The sequence below is a fragment of the Oryctolagus cuniculus genome, chromosome 20 (genome assembly GCF_051225735.1).
Source record: "Oryctolagus cuniculus isolate XC-2025 breed Fujian yellow rabbit chromosome 20, ASM5122573v1, whole genome shotgun sequence".
Lineage (NCBI taxonomy): Eukaryota > Metazoa > Chordata > Mammalia > Lagomorpha > Leporidae > Oryctolagus > Oryctolagus cuniculus.
Window position 1 is genome coordinate 42083908 of NC_142886.1, and position 16206 is coordinate 42100113.

The 16206-nt window shown below is 58.1% G+C and overlaps 1 protein-coding gene across 9 annotated transcripts in view; it reads left to right on the forward strand.

The window, feature by feature from the left end:
- Nucleotides 1-687: 687 nt before the first annotated feature.
- The window catches only part of SLC24A4 (solute carrier family 24 member 4), a 145185-nt gene continuing 129666 nt past the window's right edge, over nt 688-16206 (forward strand). For 2 of the 9 annotated variants that reach the window (XM_051826441.3, XM_051826443.3), the window contains exons 1-3: nt 1520-1794; nt 2878-3038; nt 4736-4846. In XM_051826441.3, coding sequence (XP_051682401.3) covers nt 1553-1794; nt 2878-3038; nt 4736-4846 — 514 coding nt within the window. In that variant the 5' untranslated portion in view covers nt 1520-1552. Of the gene's footprint in view, nt 911-1484; nt 1795-1825; nt 2050-2240; nt 3039-4735; nt 4847-16206 lie in introns of those variants that run through there. The other 7 variants (XM_089322715.1, XM_089322718.1, XM_089322714.1 and 4 more) reach the window with 7 other exon arrangements.

A 16206-nucleotide genomic window follows, 5' to 3' on the forward strand; every position in this document is an offset into this window, starting at 1 on the left:
ACGTTTCTGCTTTTCCCAGCCCGGAGTGAGCTCAAAGGGCGACATGTTAAGGATGTATTAAATCCTAGTCACAAACAAGATGCCATTCTGTTCACCGGCATTGCTTTAACCAATGTGACCTTAACAAGGCATTGTGGACAGGCAGCACGATATCACTTTGACTTATTCTTACGGCTTAAATGCCTTTTTTTTTTAATTGGGAGAGAGGGAAGGAGAGTGAGGATGGAGGGAGGGAGGGAGAGGCGGAGGGGGAGAGAAAGAGAAATAGAGAGAGAGAGAGAGAAGAGCCCTTCTATCCACTGGTTCATTCTCCAAATGCCTGCAGTGCCTGGGGTCCAGACAGGGCCTCAGCCAGGAGCCAGGATTCAATCCAGGTCTCCGAAGTGAGTGGCAGGAACCTAATTACCTGAGCCGTCACTGCTGCCTGCCATCACCAGGTCTGCCTTAGAAAGAAGCTGGAGTTAGAAGCCTGGCACTAAACCCAGACACCTGATATGGGAAGCCAGCAGCTAACTGCTAGGCTGAATGGCTGCACCCTGTTTTGGCTTACATTTGATGGCAAGAGCCTTTGGCTAGCATCCCAGGTGATGCTTATAACTCTGTTCTATGGTCTTTGCTACTGATGAATGCATCCTTGTGTGGCCCCAGGGATGGGGAACGTCCCGCCCGTGGGCCCTATAAAGCCCAGGAAATCATCTGGTCTGGCCCTGCAGCCGCAGGTGACCCTGTACTTTCACAGCAGGTTAATGTTTAAGCTGGTAATTTTGTATGTCCCATGAATGATGCGAAAATTCTCCAAATGGCCCTTGGCAGAAAAAAGGTTCCCCGTCCCCGGAACGAGAAGAAAATTCTGCCGACAAGAGAGGAAGTGTGTCTTGATAGAGCCAGCCGCGGGCATGCGTGGCGGGAGGTGAGGCGTCTTCCACCTAAACAGAGCCTCCCCTGTTCCCTCCACGGCTGCTTCGTCTCCTTCCCTCCAGGGACTGCACTCAGCTAGTTTGTGTTCATGCCTTCAGTATCTGTTGGTACGGACAGACGCTGCGCTGCTGACAGTAACTTGTAAACCTCCTCCCTCTCCTCTCTAGGCACTGCCGGCCTCCCACGAGATGCTGGGACCCACACACGCAAAATGACCCCTTGCTCACTCAATCTTGCAGGGGGGGACCCGGGGCAGGCACTGGAACAGCCTGGAGAAGCCAGTGCTTCTCGCCCTGAACTGTGCACACAGATCTCCCGGGCTCTGCTGAAACACAGCCAAGAGTCAGTAGACTTGGGGGGTGGGGGTGGGGGTCCCTGTGTCTGTCTCCCCAGCTCCCGGACAGACCTCAAAGGTGACTCCAGGAGCCTTCGCAGGTGTCTGCTCCCTCTCGAGTCAGGCTTCCTTGAAAGCAGAGCCAGGCTCTTACCCGCGTTGTTTTTTTTTTTTTTTTTTTTCCTGGCTGGCAGTTGGCCCGGGCCCCCGCACACACGGGTGGGTATTTATTTAATTAACCAGAGCTGGCTTTGCTCCCAAAAGGATTTTAAGTGGACTTAACGCCCTCTTAGGTGCGGGATGAACCGGCCAGGGAAGGCAGGCGGTCCTGGAGGTCGTCCCCACCCCCCTCCACCTGCCTGCACCTGGGTCACACCGCAGCCGCTCTGCTCAAACGCTCTCCCCTGCCCCCTGTTTAAAGCGGTTTACACTAGAGAGCTGAGCAGAAGGGAACACAAGACCGGGACGCTCTGGGCAAAGCTCCAGGACATCAAAAGCTCAACTCTCGGTGGCGGGGCTGCCTGGTCTGCAGCGTTGCACAGGTCGGCACGGCGCCCCCGCCACCCGCGTCCCTGCCAGCCCCCAGAGCCCCGGCGGGCGCGGGCGCGGTGCGAGCCTGTTCGTCAGCTCTGCACGAGCTGTTAACCTTCTGGGCACCACGCACGCTGGCGTGGAGGGGTCGCCAAGGGGGCTCGCGGGGGCCCCACCCCGCACAGACGCGACCCCTCTGCAGAAAACCTGGCTCCGCGAGTCTCCGGCGGCGCCGTAACCCGTTCCTCGGTGCAGCAGCCTTGAGGGTAAAGGACGGGCTCGCTTAGGCTCCGCAGGGAGGGAGGCAGAGGAAAGGGGAGAAGCCAGAGGAGGGTGTACCGATCAGTAGTTGGGCCTCGCGGGGCAAGGGAGGAGCCCGCGGGCGGCTGCGCCCTAGGGGAGGGGAGGCGTCCACGTGCTGGCGAGGGGTGGGAGGTGCGCGGGGCGGGGGGCGGGGAGGAGTAGGAAGCGAGAGCAGCTAGCGGGAGGCGGCGCGGCCTCGCAGACGCCAGCGCCGGCAGCCGAGGAGCCTGAAAGTTCCCGGGGAGAGCTCGCCCCCCGGAGGGCCGACGGCGCGGCGGCTGGCGGAGAGGGTCGCGGGTCGCTGCCGCGCTCGGAAGCAGGGGAACATCGCGGGCCGGCACCCGGGCGTGCAGCTGCTGAACTTGGAGGAGGAGGATGCGAGGGGGCGCGGCGGCGCGGGGCGCGGGGGCGCCCTGAGTGCTGCCCGCGGGCTCCCCCGGGCGCTGCTGCCAGGGCTGTGGCCAGGCGAGCGCGCCCAGGCGGAGCGGGCAGGTAGCGGCTCCAGCGCCGGGACTGCGCCAGCCCTGCTAGCCGGGGCCGCCAGCGCCACCGTGCCGGCGTCGCCTTCTCGCCACGGAGCCATGGTGCGCGGAGCGCGCACGCCGCGCGCGGGACTCTGAGCTCCAACCGCGGCGCGCGTCCCCAACCTCCTCTCTGGCTTCCTCGCCGACCTCGCCCGCGGGCCATGCAGTTGCGGCCCGGAGCCCCCTGCCTCTGATCTGCGCGTTGCCGGCTCCAGCCCCAGCGCCGCGGGGCCAGGGATAGCATCCGACCCCCGCCGCTCTCCATAGTCTCCCAGGAGCTGCACCCCGGCGCGCGGCGATGGCGCTCCGCCGGACCCTCCGGCCGCACAAAGTTCGCAGGAGGCGAGAGATGCTGCCACAGCAAGTTGGCTTCGTGTGTGCGGTGCTGGCCCTGGTGTGCTGTGCCTCCAGCCTCTTCGGGAGTATGGGTAGGTGCCGGTGCGGGCCCCCGCTGCCCGGGGACTTGCGGGGCTTGGGCTGGGAATCCTCAGGTCAGCACCCCCTCCTTCCTTGCCAGGTGCGTCCCAAGGGTTCGTCCAGCCCCCTCCCTGCTAGGCAGGTAGAGCGCTCCCAAGAGGGCAGATCGACGCCTTGGGTTGTGGCGCCGGTCCCCCTGAGCCGCGGCGGCCCCTGCGGCCTCAGGACGCGGCTGTAGGTGTGTGTTACTAAGGTGAAAGGCAAGCCGCTTCTGTCCCCGGAGCGCGCGCCCGGCATGGACCGCACGGCGGCGGGGCCCAAGCGAGGGTTCTCTGGGGCTGGGGTGAGCGAAAGGGGGCGGTCCGCTCTCCCGCTGGGCATCGCATCCCTGGAAACGCTGGAAGCTGGGGAGCTGCTGCCGGATCTCGGCGCTGTCCTCGCCTCAGAACCGGCCCAAAGGGGCTCTGGGGGCTCCTGACGTGGCTCCCCATCCCTAAATCCTGGGGGCAACCTGGCCCCGCGTGGGGATTGCTGCTGTCTCCGCGTGGCTACTCCCCTTCATGCCGACGGAAGGAGAGGGCTGGTGCGTGCAGCCACGGTCTCCAGTCAGGAGGAGGAGGAGGGTGCTTAGGATATGCACAGTTCAGGTCCAGGGAGGACATTTAAAATTGTGTGGGGCTGGGGGGGGGGGGGGTTGCAACCTTCTCCTGTTCTGATTCTGAATTGGATACTGTAGGCCTTTTAGTTTTTTTTTTTTTTTTTTTTTTCAATGTAAAAACTGAAGGAAATGCTGGGGATTACCTGGAGGTAAAGCAGGTGGTACCTGCGCCGGCCATGGAGGGAGAATTTGCGGAGGGGAATGGCCATCCGTTCCCAAGTGAACTTGATGGGACTTCAGAAGCACCGGTGCCTTTCAGAATCTGAGCTTTGTGAGTCGAGGTTCAAGAGTGACTCTTTGAAAAGGGTCCCAGCAAGGTGGTTTGGAGCGTCTCCGTGCCTGGTGCTTCGTTGTGGGGCACGTCGGAGGCTCTCCTCCACAGATGATGCACCAGAAAGAACAAAATCCCTGAGGCTTGCCCGTGTTAGCGCCCTGGGGAGGCTTCGCGACCCTGCTAAGACGGCACAGGTGAACGCCTGGAAGGTCCTGGCACGAGACTCGCCTTTATGGGCGGGCAGGAGTTGGGTGCAGGGGTCTAAGCGTCTTCAGCCCCTGGCACCCCTGTGCTGCTCAGGGCCCCTCCTTCCAGCTGAATCGGCTCACCTGGAACAGCCCGGTTCCTCCCCAAATCCAGCACAGTCAGGTGATCTGTGCCCACACTCAAGTGTGAGACGCCCTGGGCCAGCCCCCATCAGCTGCACCTGCTTCTGGTTCCTCCAGGGCACAGCCACCTGAACTGTGAACGGGAACTTCGTGTTCACCTGTCGAAACCCAGTGCGCACCGGCGAGGAGCTAAGGCGGCTCCGTCGTGGCCAAGGTCCCGTCATCACATACCGAGCCACCTGCAATGAGAAGTGACTTAGATCTGGGAAACACAGGCCTGTGTGCAAGCAGGCGGTGTCCTGACAACCATCGTGTCACTCCCTTCAGATGGTTCCACGCAGGCAGGCAGGGTGTTGCTGGCGGAGCCACTTACCCACACGGAAGGTGGTTGTGGGGCTGCAGGTTTCACAGTGGTCACTGGTGTCTCCGACTTCTTTCTCATCCCAGGGCACACAACAGCTTCTGCCAGCAATGGTGTCCTTCCCGATTCGTGGAGAAATAGAAAGCTGATGGCATCCATGAACGAGACCCAGCCCGCCAAGAACTGCACAGACCCTGGTAAGACACATTCTTCTCTCCCGGGCTTCCCCCAGGCCTTGGGCCTGGCCAGAGAAGGGGCTTGCGTGGACTTCTCGCCGGAGTGGCACAGGACTTGCTTTATCCAACGACTTAAAAGGTTGCAGGCAGGACCTGGAAAATTCTATTTTTCGTTCTCGCTCTGCCCTTGAAGGCTACTTCCCCCCCGCTCTGGATGTATGTTTGTTTGCCCCGGGGGTGGATTTCTCTCTCTTGCTCACTGCACGTTCTTGGGGCTGCAAATCCAGCTGCTCTAGGGGGAGGTCCTTGGGGGGGGAGCTCACTGGGGCAGCGGCCAGGGGGTTGGACACGAGTGCCCGCGGCACCATTCTGCCTGGGAGGCAGATTCTGCTTGTCCTGGGAAGCAGTTTGGAAGTTTCTTTTCAGACTTCTGGAGGCGAGCAGGGGCAGTGGGGCCCCCAGAGGTGACATCTTGTCATAAGCAGGCTGTAATGAGGGAAGAAGGTTCCTGGGTGGAGAGAGTGTACCCTCTTAGCAGCAAAGTGCGTGGGCTGTAGCTGTGGCTCCAGCTCTGGGGGTCTTGTGAGAGGTCCCAGTGGGATGATGCATTCAAAAGCCTCGCGGGGATTATGAGATTTTATTATACATGGTGTTACGAGTGGCAAATCGCATGTTCTCTTGGAATCTCTGTGTGCTCACCTGTAGAATGGGCGGATTCTAGCAGCTGCCTGCCGCAGGGTTGTTGGGAGAACCTGCTGAGGCTCTGTGTGGGAGGAGGCAGAGCTCCAAGGCGGTGGAGTGGGTGTGGGCACGTCGGGTCTTGCTGTGTTTCCTTGTCACCCTCCGTGGGGCAGCGAGGAAGACGCGAGCTGCTCAAAGTCCCGAGACTCCTAAGCGCTGAGGCTGGTGTGGAAGTCGGCCTGTGTGACCCGCAGGCTTCCTGGGTTCCCTGTTTGTGAAGCGGAGGTCTTCCCTCCACCTGCCATCCTGTTATCTACACCATCCCCTTCCCTCCCCTTGGGGCCCCCGAGTAGCACCCTGGGCTGTGGCAGGTGGGCGAACAGAGGCTGGCGGAGGAGAGCTGGGGTTCTCCTTGATGCTGGACGTGCGTTCCTGGGCAGTCCAGCCCTCCCTGGCGACCCCGCAGGTCATTAACCTGCCCCACTGTGTCTTCCTCCATACGGCAGGGAGGTGGATCTCTGGGTGCCACTTGGGTCCATGACTCCAAATGGTGGACATGCCTCAGGGCAGGGACAGCCGGTGTGGGGCCCCTGCTGCTGCTCCAGGGACCTGCCATGCCGGAATTGGCCTTGTCCACACGGGTAGAGCTTTGCTGCCCCGGATGGAGAGTCAGGGGTAGGACGTTTTTTGTCCTGTCTCTGGTCGCAGCTGCTCTCTCGTATCTTGGGTTGGCCCTGTCGCCTCTGGTGGTCTGTCAGGTGTGGTCTGAGCGTGCCGGCTTAGCCTGGGCCCTGTTTCTTAGGCTGGAGATCTCCTCCCCCCCCACAGTGGCCCCTGTATCTTTAGCCACTGTCTGATCAAAGGTACTGTCCTGCTTGGTCAGGAGGCTGACCCTGTCCCTGTTAAGCAGAGTGGGCAGCACCTTTAGCAACAGATACGTGGGTGCAGGGGCCCAAGCACTTGGGCCATCTTCCTCTGCCACTTCCTAGTCCACGAGCCGGGAGCGGGGCGGTGCTCACGTCAGATGCTGGCATCACAGGCAACAGCTTAACTTGCTACGCCACAGCGCAGGCTCCCAGATGAGGTCTCTCGGGGGCATGGGAAGAGGGACCTTTTAAGGGGTTTGCACTGTATCAACGTGCTGCCCACAGCTGGTGTTCAGAAACAGGGGTGCAAGCCCTGGGAACATCCTTCAGCGTCTGGATGCTTCTCTGTGAGGAGTAGTGCTGTCTCCTGAAAGTATGAATGGGGCCCTGCGCCCGTCTCCCGTGGGGACTCCTTGTGGAAAACAGGCCTGTTGCCTGGGCCGTGTCCCCAGTCCCTGGTGGTGGCCTTTGGTCCCCTCCTTTGTGTTTTGGTGTAAGTGCACCTGTAGCTCCCCACCTCAACCCCATCACTGCCGTGTCACGTTCCACGTTGCTTCTGTGACATCTCGCCATCCAGAATAACTCGGCTGTCCTCTGCCTGCCCTTGAGGGCTGCCTGCGCGTGCCCAGAGGGCCAAGTCATCTTTCTGGTCACACATTCAGGTTGCCTCCAGAGCGACAGATGCACAGTGGGCTGTCCACACCTGTGGATTTCACTTCTACAGATCCAACCAACTGCAGGTTGAAAATATTGAGAAACTGCATCTGCACGGAACACGTGCAGTTTTCCCTTTGTCCTTGTTCCCTAAACAGTGCACAGCGTTGCATAGCATTGACCTTGTATGAGGTGTCGGAGGTGATTTGGAGATGGCTGGTTGTATACAGGAGGGTGTGCATGGGTTATGCAAATACCCTGTGCTTTTGTATAAGGGGCTATGATTTTGGTGTGCAGCTATGATTTTGGTGTCTTGGGGGGGCCCTGGAACCAACCCCCAAGAATACTGAACGGGTGACTGCACTTTTAAATGCCAGGACTGACCCCACAGTGTCTGATCTGTCTGGGGGCAGGACCCCAGGAGTCGTACATTTTTAAGAGCTCCCTAGGAGATGACTAGATGAAACCAGAGTCTCTGCTCCCTGGGCGAGAGCCCTGCTTCTCAGTGTGACTGCGAAACATCACCCGGGAACCTGTTAGGAATGCAGGATCGTGGGCCGGCCACTTAATCAGAATCTGTATCCCAGCGGGGCCCCAAAGGCCAAAAGGCACTGGGCTGGAGCCCTGCTAGCCCCTCCACGCAGGATGGGTGTTCGGTAAGTATTTGGCTCTTAAAGGAAGGGGAAGGCTTGGTGCGACAGCCACTCTGCTGAAAACCCATTGTTTTTTAATTTAAGGAAGTTTTAAAAAACCCATACTGCCTCGTGTTTGACAGGTGATGTCTGTGGCAGATCTGTAATTTTCCCCCAGAGCTTTTAAGACTTGACCTTCGCTCCTAGGGTTAAGATGTTTATTTTCATGGTCAGTGCAGAGGAAGCACTGAACAGGAAGCAGGGGGCAGGAATTTAGACTAGCAGTTAAGATGGCCGCTGGGATGCTGGTTTTGATACCCAGCTCTTGGTTCCAGACCTGGCAGGCAGCAGGGGGGATGGCCCCAGAGCTTGGATTCTTGCTATGCCCAGGGGAGACCTGGACTGAACTCCTGGCTCTAGCCTGGTCCAGTCTTGGTCATTGCGGGCATATGGGGAACCAGTGGGCAGATGGGAGGTCTCTCTCTCTGCCTCTGAAATTCTAAAAAATTAATAGAAACAGGAAGTGGGTACCTCCATGGGAAAGTGCGAAATCAGAGTGAGCAGCTGTGACTTTGACCCCTGCCCCCACCGTGGGAACCGCCGTCTCTGAGGCTGCCGGAACAAAACACTGCACACTGGGCGAAGTCGGTCACACACACGGGTCGCTCACAAAGCCGAGGCTGGAAGTCCCAGCTCCAGGTGCTGAGGGAGCTGGGACCATCAGACTACCACCTCTGTGCTGTGTGCTCACGTGGGTGCATGCATGAGAGACAGTGTGAGCCAGCACTCGCGTGCACTGGCACTAATCCCATCACAGGGCTCCACCTTCCAGACCTCATCCAACCCTGGTCACCTCCCAAGGCTCTGCCTCCAAAGACCAGGGTTAGGGCTTCCGCCTGCAAACTCTGGGGAGTCAGGGGACACAAACATTTGGTCCGCGTGAAGAACCAGAGTTTCCAGGCGTCTCTTGGCGGTGGAACGTGACATGTTTGAACACAGCCAAGGGTGGAGCTCCATGCTTCCCAAACCTGGGCTCCAAGCGACAGACCCCAAGGGAACCCTGAAGAATGCAGATGTCTGGGCCCAGCCCTGAGCTCTGAGACAGAACAAGTGACAGGTGCATCCTGGGGGTGACGTGGGGGTTCTGGGAGCCGTGACTCGTCTGTCTAGATCATCCGTGGCGAGCTCCTACCTGTCACTGATGCATCCCAAGGCTTCTCTGCTGCCCAGTCCAGGGTAGCCTCTGACACCGGCTCTCGTGGCATCTTGTCTTAGCTCCTCATCGCTGCTGATTCTATCTATGGTTATGTTTTCACTTAGAATGTAGAAGATGAAAGTCGTACTTTCTTTTAAGAACCACAGTGTATATGCGCCTCTGCTTTTCCATCTGTAGAATGGGTATGATGGAGAGTCGTGATAGCCATCTAGGACGGTTGTGAGAATTAACATCGCCAGCACTCAGCGCTGTGTGACACATCACACGTGACACTGGCTTGTGTGTTGCGTTCTGGCCAGGCCAGTGTAGGAAGCCCGTGTGGAGGCGGTGCTGTGAGCTGCCCCCAGTCACTTTGAATAGGGAACCTGGTTGCCTCCTGGTGGGTGTTATTTTTGCACTGGGGACCTTTACCTGGGTGGGTGTGGCTTCCCATATCTGAGGTTGGGTAAGTGGGTTGCCCTCCTCTGTGTCATCCAGGTCACTTGGGTTTTCAACATCCTGGCCCCTTGTTTAAAATGAGGAAGAGGAGGAGGGGGAGCTTGATTTCCTCCTGTTGTTATGGAGGGGTTTACATTCTTCTGTAGGATTTGCTTTATCAAGTTCGATTCTCCTCTTTCTAAACGTGTTTTCTGGAATGTGCTGTGTGTGCACAGGAGGGCAGTGGACAGGGTCAAAAGATGGACGCAGGCCCTGAATGCAGGGTCTTTTGTGGCCCACTTGGTTCTGACCCGCTCTTGCTGCCTCTGCACCAGCCTGATGGAAAGGTGGTTGTGGGAGGAGATGGGGGCGGAGTCTGGTGGGGGCGGGACCCTGAACACGGGGGCGCTCCTGGCAGCCTGGGCTGGGAGGGGAGATCCTGGGTCTGTGTGGGGAGCAGAGGTGCAGAGAGAGAGAGAGAGAGAGAGATCCAGAGGCGGAGGGGGCCCCAGAGCTGCAAAATGTACATCAGGATGAGTGGGCGGGAGGTGCCACGGTCCCCACGGCAAGGCAAGCGTCTGGGTTGTGAACAGGCGGCTTCTGGAAGCTGCCGCAGGCTGCGGAGCCAAGTCACTCCTCCGAAGTTTGAAACTTGTTACATAAAAGCAAATCCTGACTTCAAAAAGTAAGCAGAACTGAACCTAACACCTCGGGCAGGGTAATCACAGGTCAGTTCCTGTCCCAGATGGAAGAGGCCGGAGTCGCAGCCCCGGGAGGGGACGTTTGTTGGTGGGGCAACCTCCAGAGCCCCAGGTGGCTACTGGGGACAGTGTCTCAGCACCTTGGGACAGCCACCAACCTGGTCACTGAGGCAGACAGCAGCCTGTCACTGCTGCACCTGTTCTCTCCTGTTTGTGAGTGCCTGGGGTGGGAGGACAAAGGCCTGGCGTCTTGCACTGGCTGTGCCCAGATTGCACCTGCTGGCATTGGGGTGTTCACCCTTTCTCCCCAGCTCTCCCTGTCTCCAACAAAATGAGTTGCTGTGGGTCAGCACAAAGCTTTCCAGAGGCCAGGAGAGGCTCCTGTCGTCTGTCTTGGAGATGATGGTGTGACCCGGAGCGAGTTACGCAACCTGTTAAGCTTCAGGTTTTCTCTCTTGTAAAAGATGCAGGTCAGAGCTTCCTGTGTGTGCCACCGGGCTGCTGTGAGACCTAGACCCGCGATGTAGAGAAGTCTCTAAGTCCCAGCAGCTCACGGTTCTGTGTGCCCGACGCCCAGGTGCTAGGTCCCACTCGGAGCACTTGCCATGTTTTCATTTACTCGCTTTTCACGACGGCCCCCAGGGTAGAGGAGAAGGAGACCCAGAGAGCTAACGGAGACCAAGGTCACACAGCCAACAAAAGGCGGAGCAGGGAGGGGTGGGGGCTGTGCTGATGTGAGTAACTAAGAGACCTTAAGGTTGAGTTTCAGCTTAGACAAACTAAGAAAACAGAGCTCCTGTATCCTCCCCCCACATACACATACACACGTACACATACAAACACACACACACACACACATACACAATTCCACCTGTTAGCCACCTGTGGTATTAGTGTGGTGCACTTGTTACACCAGATGAAGCAGGACCAATGCATTAAGTTCACATTAAGGCTTATGCTGTGTGCAGGTTTGGGTGGATGTGTGTCTGTATGTGTGTGTATCCTACGGCAGAATCTCACTACCCCAAAAGTGCCATATGGAGCCAGGCTTTCAAAACTTGGGTGGTCTGAATTGTAAGCCTATATCTTTGTCCATAGTTATTAATAACTGGGGCAGAGAGAGGAATTGGAGAGGAGGGCCTGGTGGCAAATTCCAGCCTGTCACTGTTGGGGTGCAGGGAGCACCTGTCCACAGCCACGTCAAACATCTGTGTGGGCCCCACTGCTTGATATGTTCCTAATACCAATTTGTTTGCAATCAAAAGTTTTTTTTGGCCTTTTCCAAACTCCCAGGGCCATCTGCTAGCCATGCGTCCTCCCTGCTGGGCCATCTGCTACCCCCGACTTGCAGATCGTCCGCTCTCCACGACATGCGGGCCTCCCGCAATCCAGAGCGCGCCCACTCGGCTTCCTCTTGAACTCTGGGGAACGTTCCTGCCCAGAGTTAAAAATGGAAATCATCAAGCGTTGCCATGTGTTGCCTTGGGTGGGAGAGACCCAGCCATTCCACTCAACAGGAAAGCTGAACGCTTGAGAAGGGAGTTGTTTTTTTTCTTTTTCTTTACTCAACATTGTCCATTATTGAAGAGGCCATTGGAGCGTAGCATTTGACTAAAGAGAAAGAGAAATAAATGTGCTGGAATAATTTTCCGTGGCCAAGGAGGGAAGGCGCTGTGGGCCCAGTGCGCCTTCCCGCTGCAGATGGGAGCGCTCCTGGTCCTGCGCTCTCTTTGCTCACCCAGCACAGTGCCTGGCTGCAGACTTGAGTTTCATAGTAACTGCCAGGAATCAGGTGCAACGTGCAGTTCTTAAACGTCTGCATTCTAGGCCCCAAGGCTGGAAGGGAACATGGGGTGAGACTGGGGAGACAGTTGGGGCTCAAATAACAGCCGAAGCCACGTGTGGCAAGGAAGGTGTTACAGCGGAGGGGATGGAGGGTGGGCTCTGGGCAAGCATGCTGTCCCTGGAGGGCATGACCCCGGAGCCTGGCCTCTGGGGTAGATGGTGGTGGCAGGACATCTAGCAGAAGGCCCTGTGCTTTTGGAAGTGCGCCATGAGAAATCACAGCATCAGCCCCCGAACCAGAAAAGTGAGGGCTCGGTAGCAACGGCTGCAGCTCGCGCGTTGGTTGTTGGAAGGGAAAACAAACAGGCACAAAGGTGCAGGTAATGAGGCTTTGGGGATTTGTCAGGAGCCAGCCCAGGTAGGGCCAGGGCTGAATCAGGTTCCTTGGACTTTTTTTTTTTTTTTAAAGTAGAAGGATGAGAGAGGCTGGGAGTGCTGGGTACTTGCGGCCACTGGCCCAGCATGGAGTCAGCACACTGGTTCTCCTCGGCCCCCCACGCCACGGCCAGGGCAGTGGGCTCCCTTCGCAGGTTGTGCTGGGCTCGGGGAGAGCTCCTGCAGACTGCAGCTGGAATAACCTACATCCGTGCATCTTTGACCTCTGGGAAATCAGGCCCTGTGTCACCCTTGTCCTTGGCTCCAGGGCTGAGGCTGTAGCAGACGGACACCCGGCTTGCAGCACGTGGTGACTGAGTAGGCAGAGCCCACGTTGTAACCCCAGGGACCTGAACCCACAGCTGGCTGCTGTCCCCCCGTGTTGTCCTCTGGCCTGTTAACGGGAAGCATCTGAGTTACAGAGCAAGGGTTAAGAACAAGGACCCTGGGGACACACTGCCCAGCTCCCCACCCTGCCGCTGCCCTTAGTAGGTCTGTGATCTGGAATGGGAGTGTGTGTCCCCGTGGGGAGTGCACAGTTGCACACGTGTGCGCATGGAGGTCAGACGGCACCTTCCTCGTGGGACTGTGAGAACTGAATGCGCTTATGGATGTACAGGGCTTGCAAAGCGCCTGGCGCACAGGGACTGAAGCGTAGGCGGCTGAAGTGGCCTCCGCAGGCCGACTCGGACTTGACAGCTCCAGGATGAATATTTGCGGTTGGCTCCTGCCGGAGTGAGGGTGAACTTTGGAAATGCAGCACTCGCTTTATTTTGAGTGAGAGTGAAAGAAAGAATATCGGGGAGCAGGTGTTGGGTCTAGTGGTTAAACACTGCTTGGGGGGCCTGCACCCCATGTCGCCATGCCTGGGTGTGAGTCCCGACTCTGCTAATGCACGCTCTGGGAGGCGGGAGGTGAGCGCTCACGTGCTGGGTCCCCTGCTGCCCCTGGGCGAGACCAGGAAGGAGTTCCTGGCTCGTGGCTTCAGCCTTGCCTAGTCCTAACTGTTGTGAGTGTTCAGCACATGGAAGATCTCGCTGTGTCTCATGTCTCTCCATCTCTCTGCCTTCGAGTATAAAGAAGAGGAGGCCATCTGGAGCTTAGGGTGCTCGTTATGGATTCTTGGAGAACCAGGAGGTGTTGACTGTTTGCACAACTGAGGCCAAGAGCGTGCTCGGACCACGTGGACACCCTGGCCTGCGGAATGTTTGCTGTGATTCTGGCTCTTTCTGTCGGTGACGTGGGACCTGAGGAATGTCACCTGGAATTTGGGGACCAGAATTTGCGTTCTAGCCCTGCTAGAACCTGTGTGATTGTGCACGAATCAGTTGGGCTATGGGAGGCTTCGTTTCCTGTCTGCGAAATGGGCACACGGATGACGCAGGTTAGCCTGAAGGTTTTTAGGGATTGAGTTCTGCAAATCTGATTACTGCCGTTTGCATGTGCGTCTTAGGTGCTTAACCCTTTGAAGAGCATCCTTCCCTTGTGACACAGAGGATGTCATCAATTTGGGGGATTTTCTGGGTTGATTCATAAAACCGTAAATGGGATTTGGTGGCACTGCTCTTTGGCTTGTGTGCAGCAAAGTCCTCCTTGATGGGGCACTGACTGGAAGAGAAAAATCCTCCGCACACCCGTTCTGATGAGCCTGCTGCTGGTTAATCGCGTTTCACCTGGCACGTGTCTGAGTTTTGATTCTGCCATGCCTGCCAAGTTCAAGGAGAGCCGGGTGGATCTCGAGCCAGCTGATTTGACTCTGTACCTAAGATGTTTGATTAAAATAACTACAAGTATTAGAAAAAGACTCCAGTTAGGAGCTGCCCAGGGCAGGTTCTCTGACCCAGGAACAAAGCCATCTTTGGGGCTACTATTTTGGTTGCTGGACGCATGTTGATTGAGTGACCCGGCTGCTGGACCCAGGGCGGGGGTGAGAATTGAAACTGACCTGGATGTGGCTTCTGCCTCCAGGGAGCTTCCATTCCGGTAGAAAGAACTGAAAGCTACAAAATGAATGTGCAGGGTGCTGGCTAGTCCAGGTGATGCGTGCACAGGAGGGCAGCCGAGGCCTCACTCCCAAGGTCAGAGAGGCATAGATGGCAGGCTGAGGGGGGAAGGGTGGCTTCCGAAGTGGAATCAAGCGGCTGCACCATACTGAGTCCCTCCCATGCTTCCCTGTGGCTCCTTGTGGCTCGCACCAGTCCTTGAGCGAGCGTGGGCTGGCGTCATTTCCAGTTTACAAAAGCTAAGAGGAAGGCACAGAGGAGTTAATGACTTGCTTCGGGTCTCCTGGTCTGAGCTTGGACTTGAACTCATTCCAGAGCCTGTGATCTTTGGGAGGAAGAAGGGGAAGGGTGCCCCCAGCTGAGGGAATTGGTGCTGGGTGAGCATGGGGCGCAGGTGCATTAGGTGGGTGTGGCTGGCGAGTCATCCCATAGTGTGCATTGGAACGAAGAGCCTTCACCACCCAAAGACCTTGGCTCTTTCCCGGCGGGCAGGAGGGGCCGCTGAGGGTCCTGAACAGCTGTGTGTGTTTTAGGAAGATGGCTCTGTTGGCAGCACAGGCGATAACTTAAACTGAGAGGTGTGTGGAAGCTCTTGGCGTTACACTAAGTGAAATGAGGCTTCAGGAGTGATTGCAGAGACTCGGGTGCAGGTGATGGTCTCAGCAGCCGAGAGAGGAGGCGGAGCCTGGCTGTGTGCGGTGCGAGGTGGGGCTGCATGGCACCACCGCTTTCCAAGCTGGGAGCTGGAAAAGCCCTCCTTCCTTCCTTAGATGCCGACTTGTCTATGGTGACCCCGCTTCTGGGAAGAGCCTTGTGCTGGGCGCAGTGGCTGGTCAAGATCCGACATTTTATTTCCGAAGTGTGCCTGTGACAAGTGGCCCTTTGGGCAAACCCCGGGGGAACTCTTAGTGGGGCGGTGGTGCTGGGACCAGCAAGGGCAGTCCCGTCCGGTGAGCCTGGGTTCAAGGACAAGGTAGACTTGTAATCGCCACATGTGACCCCGAATGACACACATGCCCGGCGTGGCTGGAAGGCTTCACAGAGCTTGCATTCGAGCTGTGCCGTGACGCAAGTGGGTGTTTGCTGGACAGATGGGGAGGGTGGGATGTTCCTGGCGGTGGATACAGGGACTGCAGAAATAGGATGGTGAGAGAGGATCCAGCCAGAGCAGGGCTGAGGGAGGTGTTTGCTGGCCTTGTGGTCAGGGGCCTGGGCAGCGTGCCCCCTAAGGCTGGGCTGTGTCAGGTGCAGCATGTGTGGCCCCAGACGCTGGGCCCTTGTCCGGCTTGTGTGAAGCCTGCAGGGAGGGGAAGCCTGCTCCAAGCTCCAGGCTCCAGGCGGGCGGGGAGCTGCAGGGTTGGCCAAGGCGTGACTCTCGGCCTCAGGGAGCTGGCTCAGCAGCTGAGCGCTCTGGAGAGAGCCCCCCACCCCCACCCCCGCCGCACTCGGGCACCGGGCACCGGGTAAAGTGGCTGCAGCCCCGCCTCCTCCTGTGGCCTGGTGGCCCCGGGCGCTGAACTTGGGAGATGAGCTCCTGGAACCGAGGCGCAGTGGGTCTGTGCTCAGCGAATGGCCTCTGGTTCCCGTAGAAGCTTCCCTCCTGAAGGCTCGGATCCTGCGGGACCACGGAGGCGGGGTGTGAGCAGCGCGCGGGGCGGGGCTATCAGCTGACGCGGGACACGCTGATTGGCAGACGTGGACAAAAGCCAGGAATGGGGTCACCACCCCCAAGAGGCTTCCTCTCCTCTAGAGCGAGGTGGAGACTCCCTGGAGACGAGCGGGAGTGTCGATAAAGGCGATTAATGGAGTGGATAGAGTGGCTTATGAGCGAGATTACAGACGCTAAGTAGCTCGGGCTTATTAGCTGAGCCCTGGGGAGGCTCGGGGTGAAGAAGGGGCGCAGTGATGGTCCTGGCTGCCGGGGGCTGCCCCTAGGGAAGCGCCAGCCAGGGAGGAGAGGCGCAGAAGGGCAGCGCACCCCACCTGCTGAG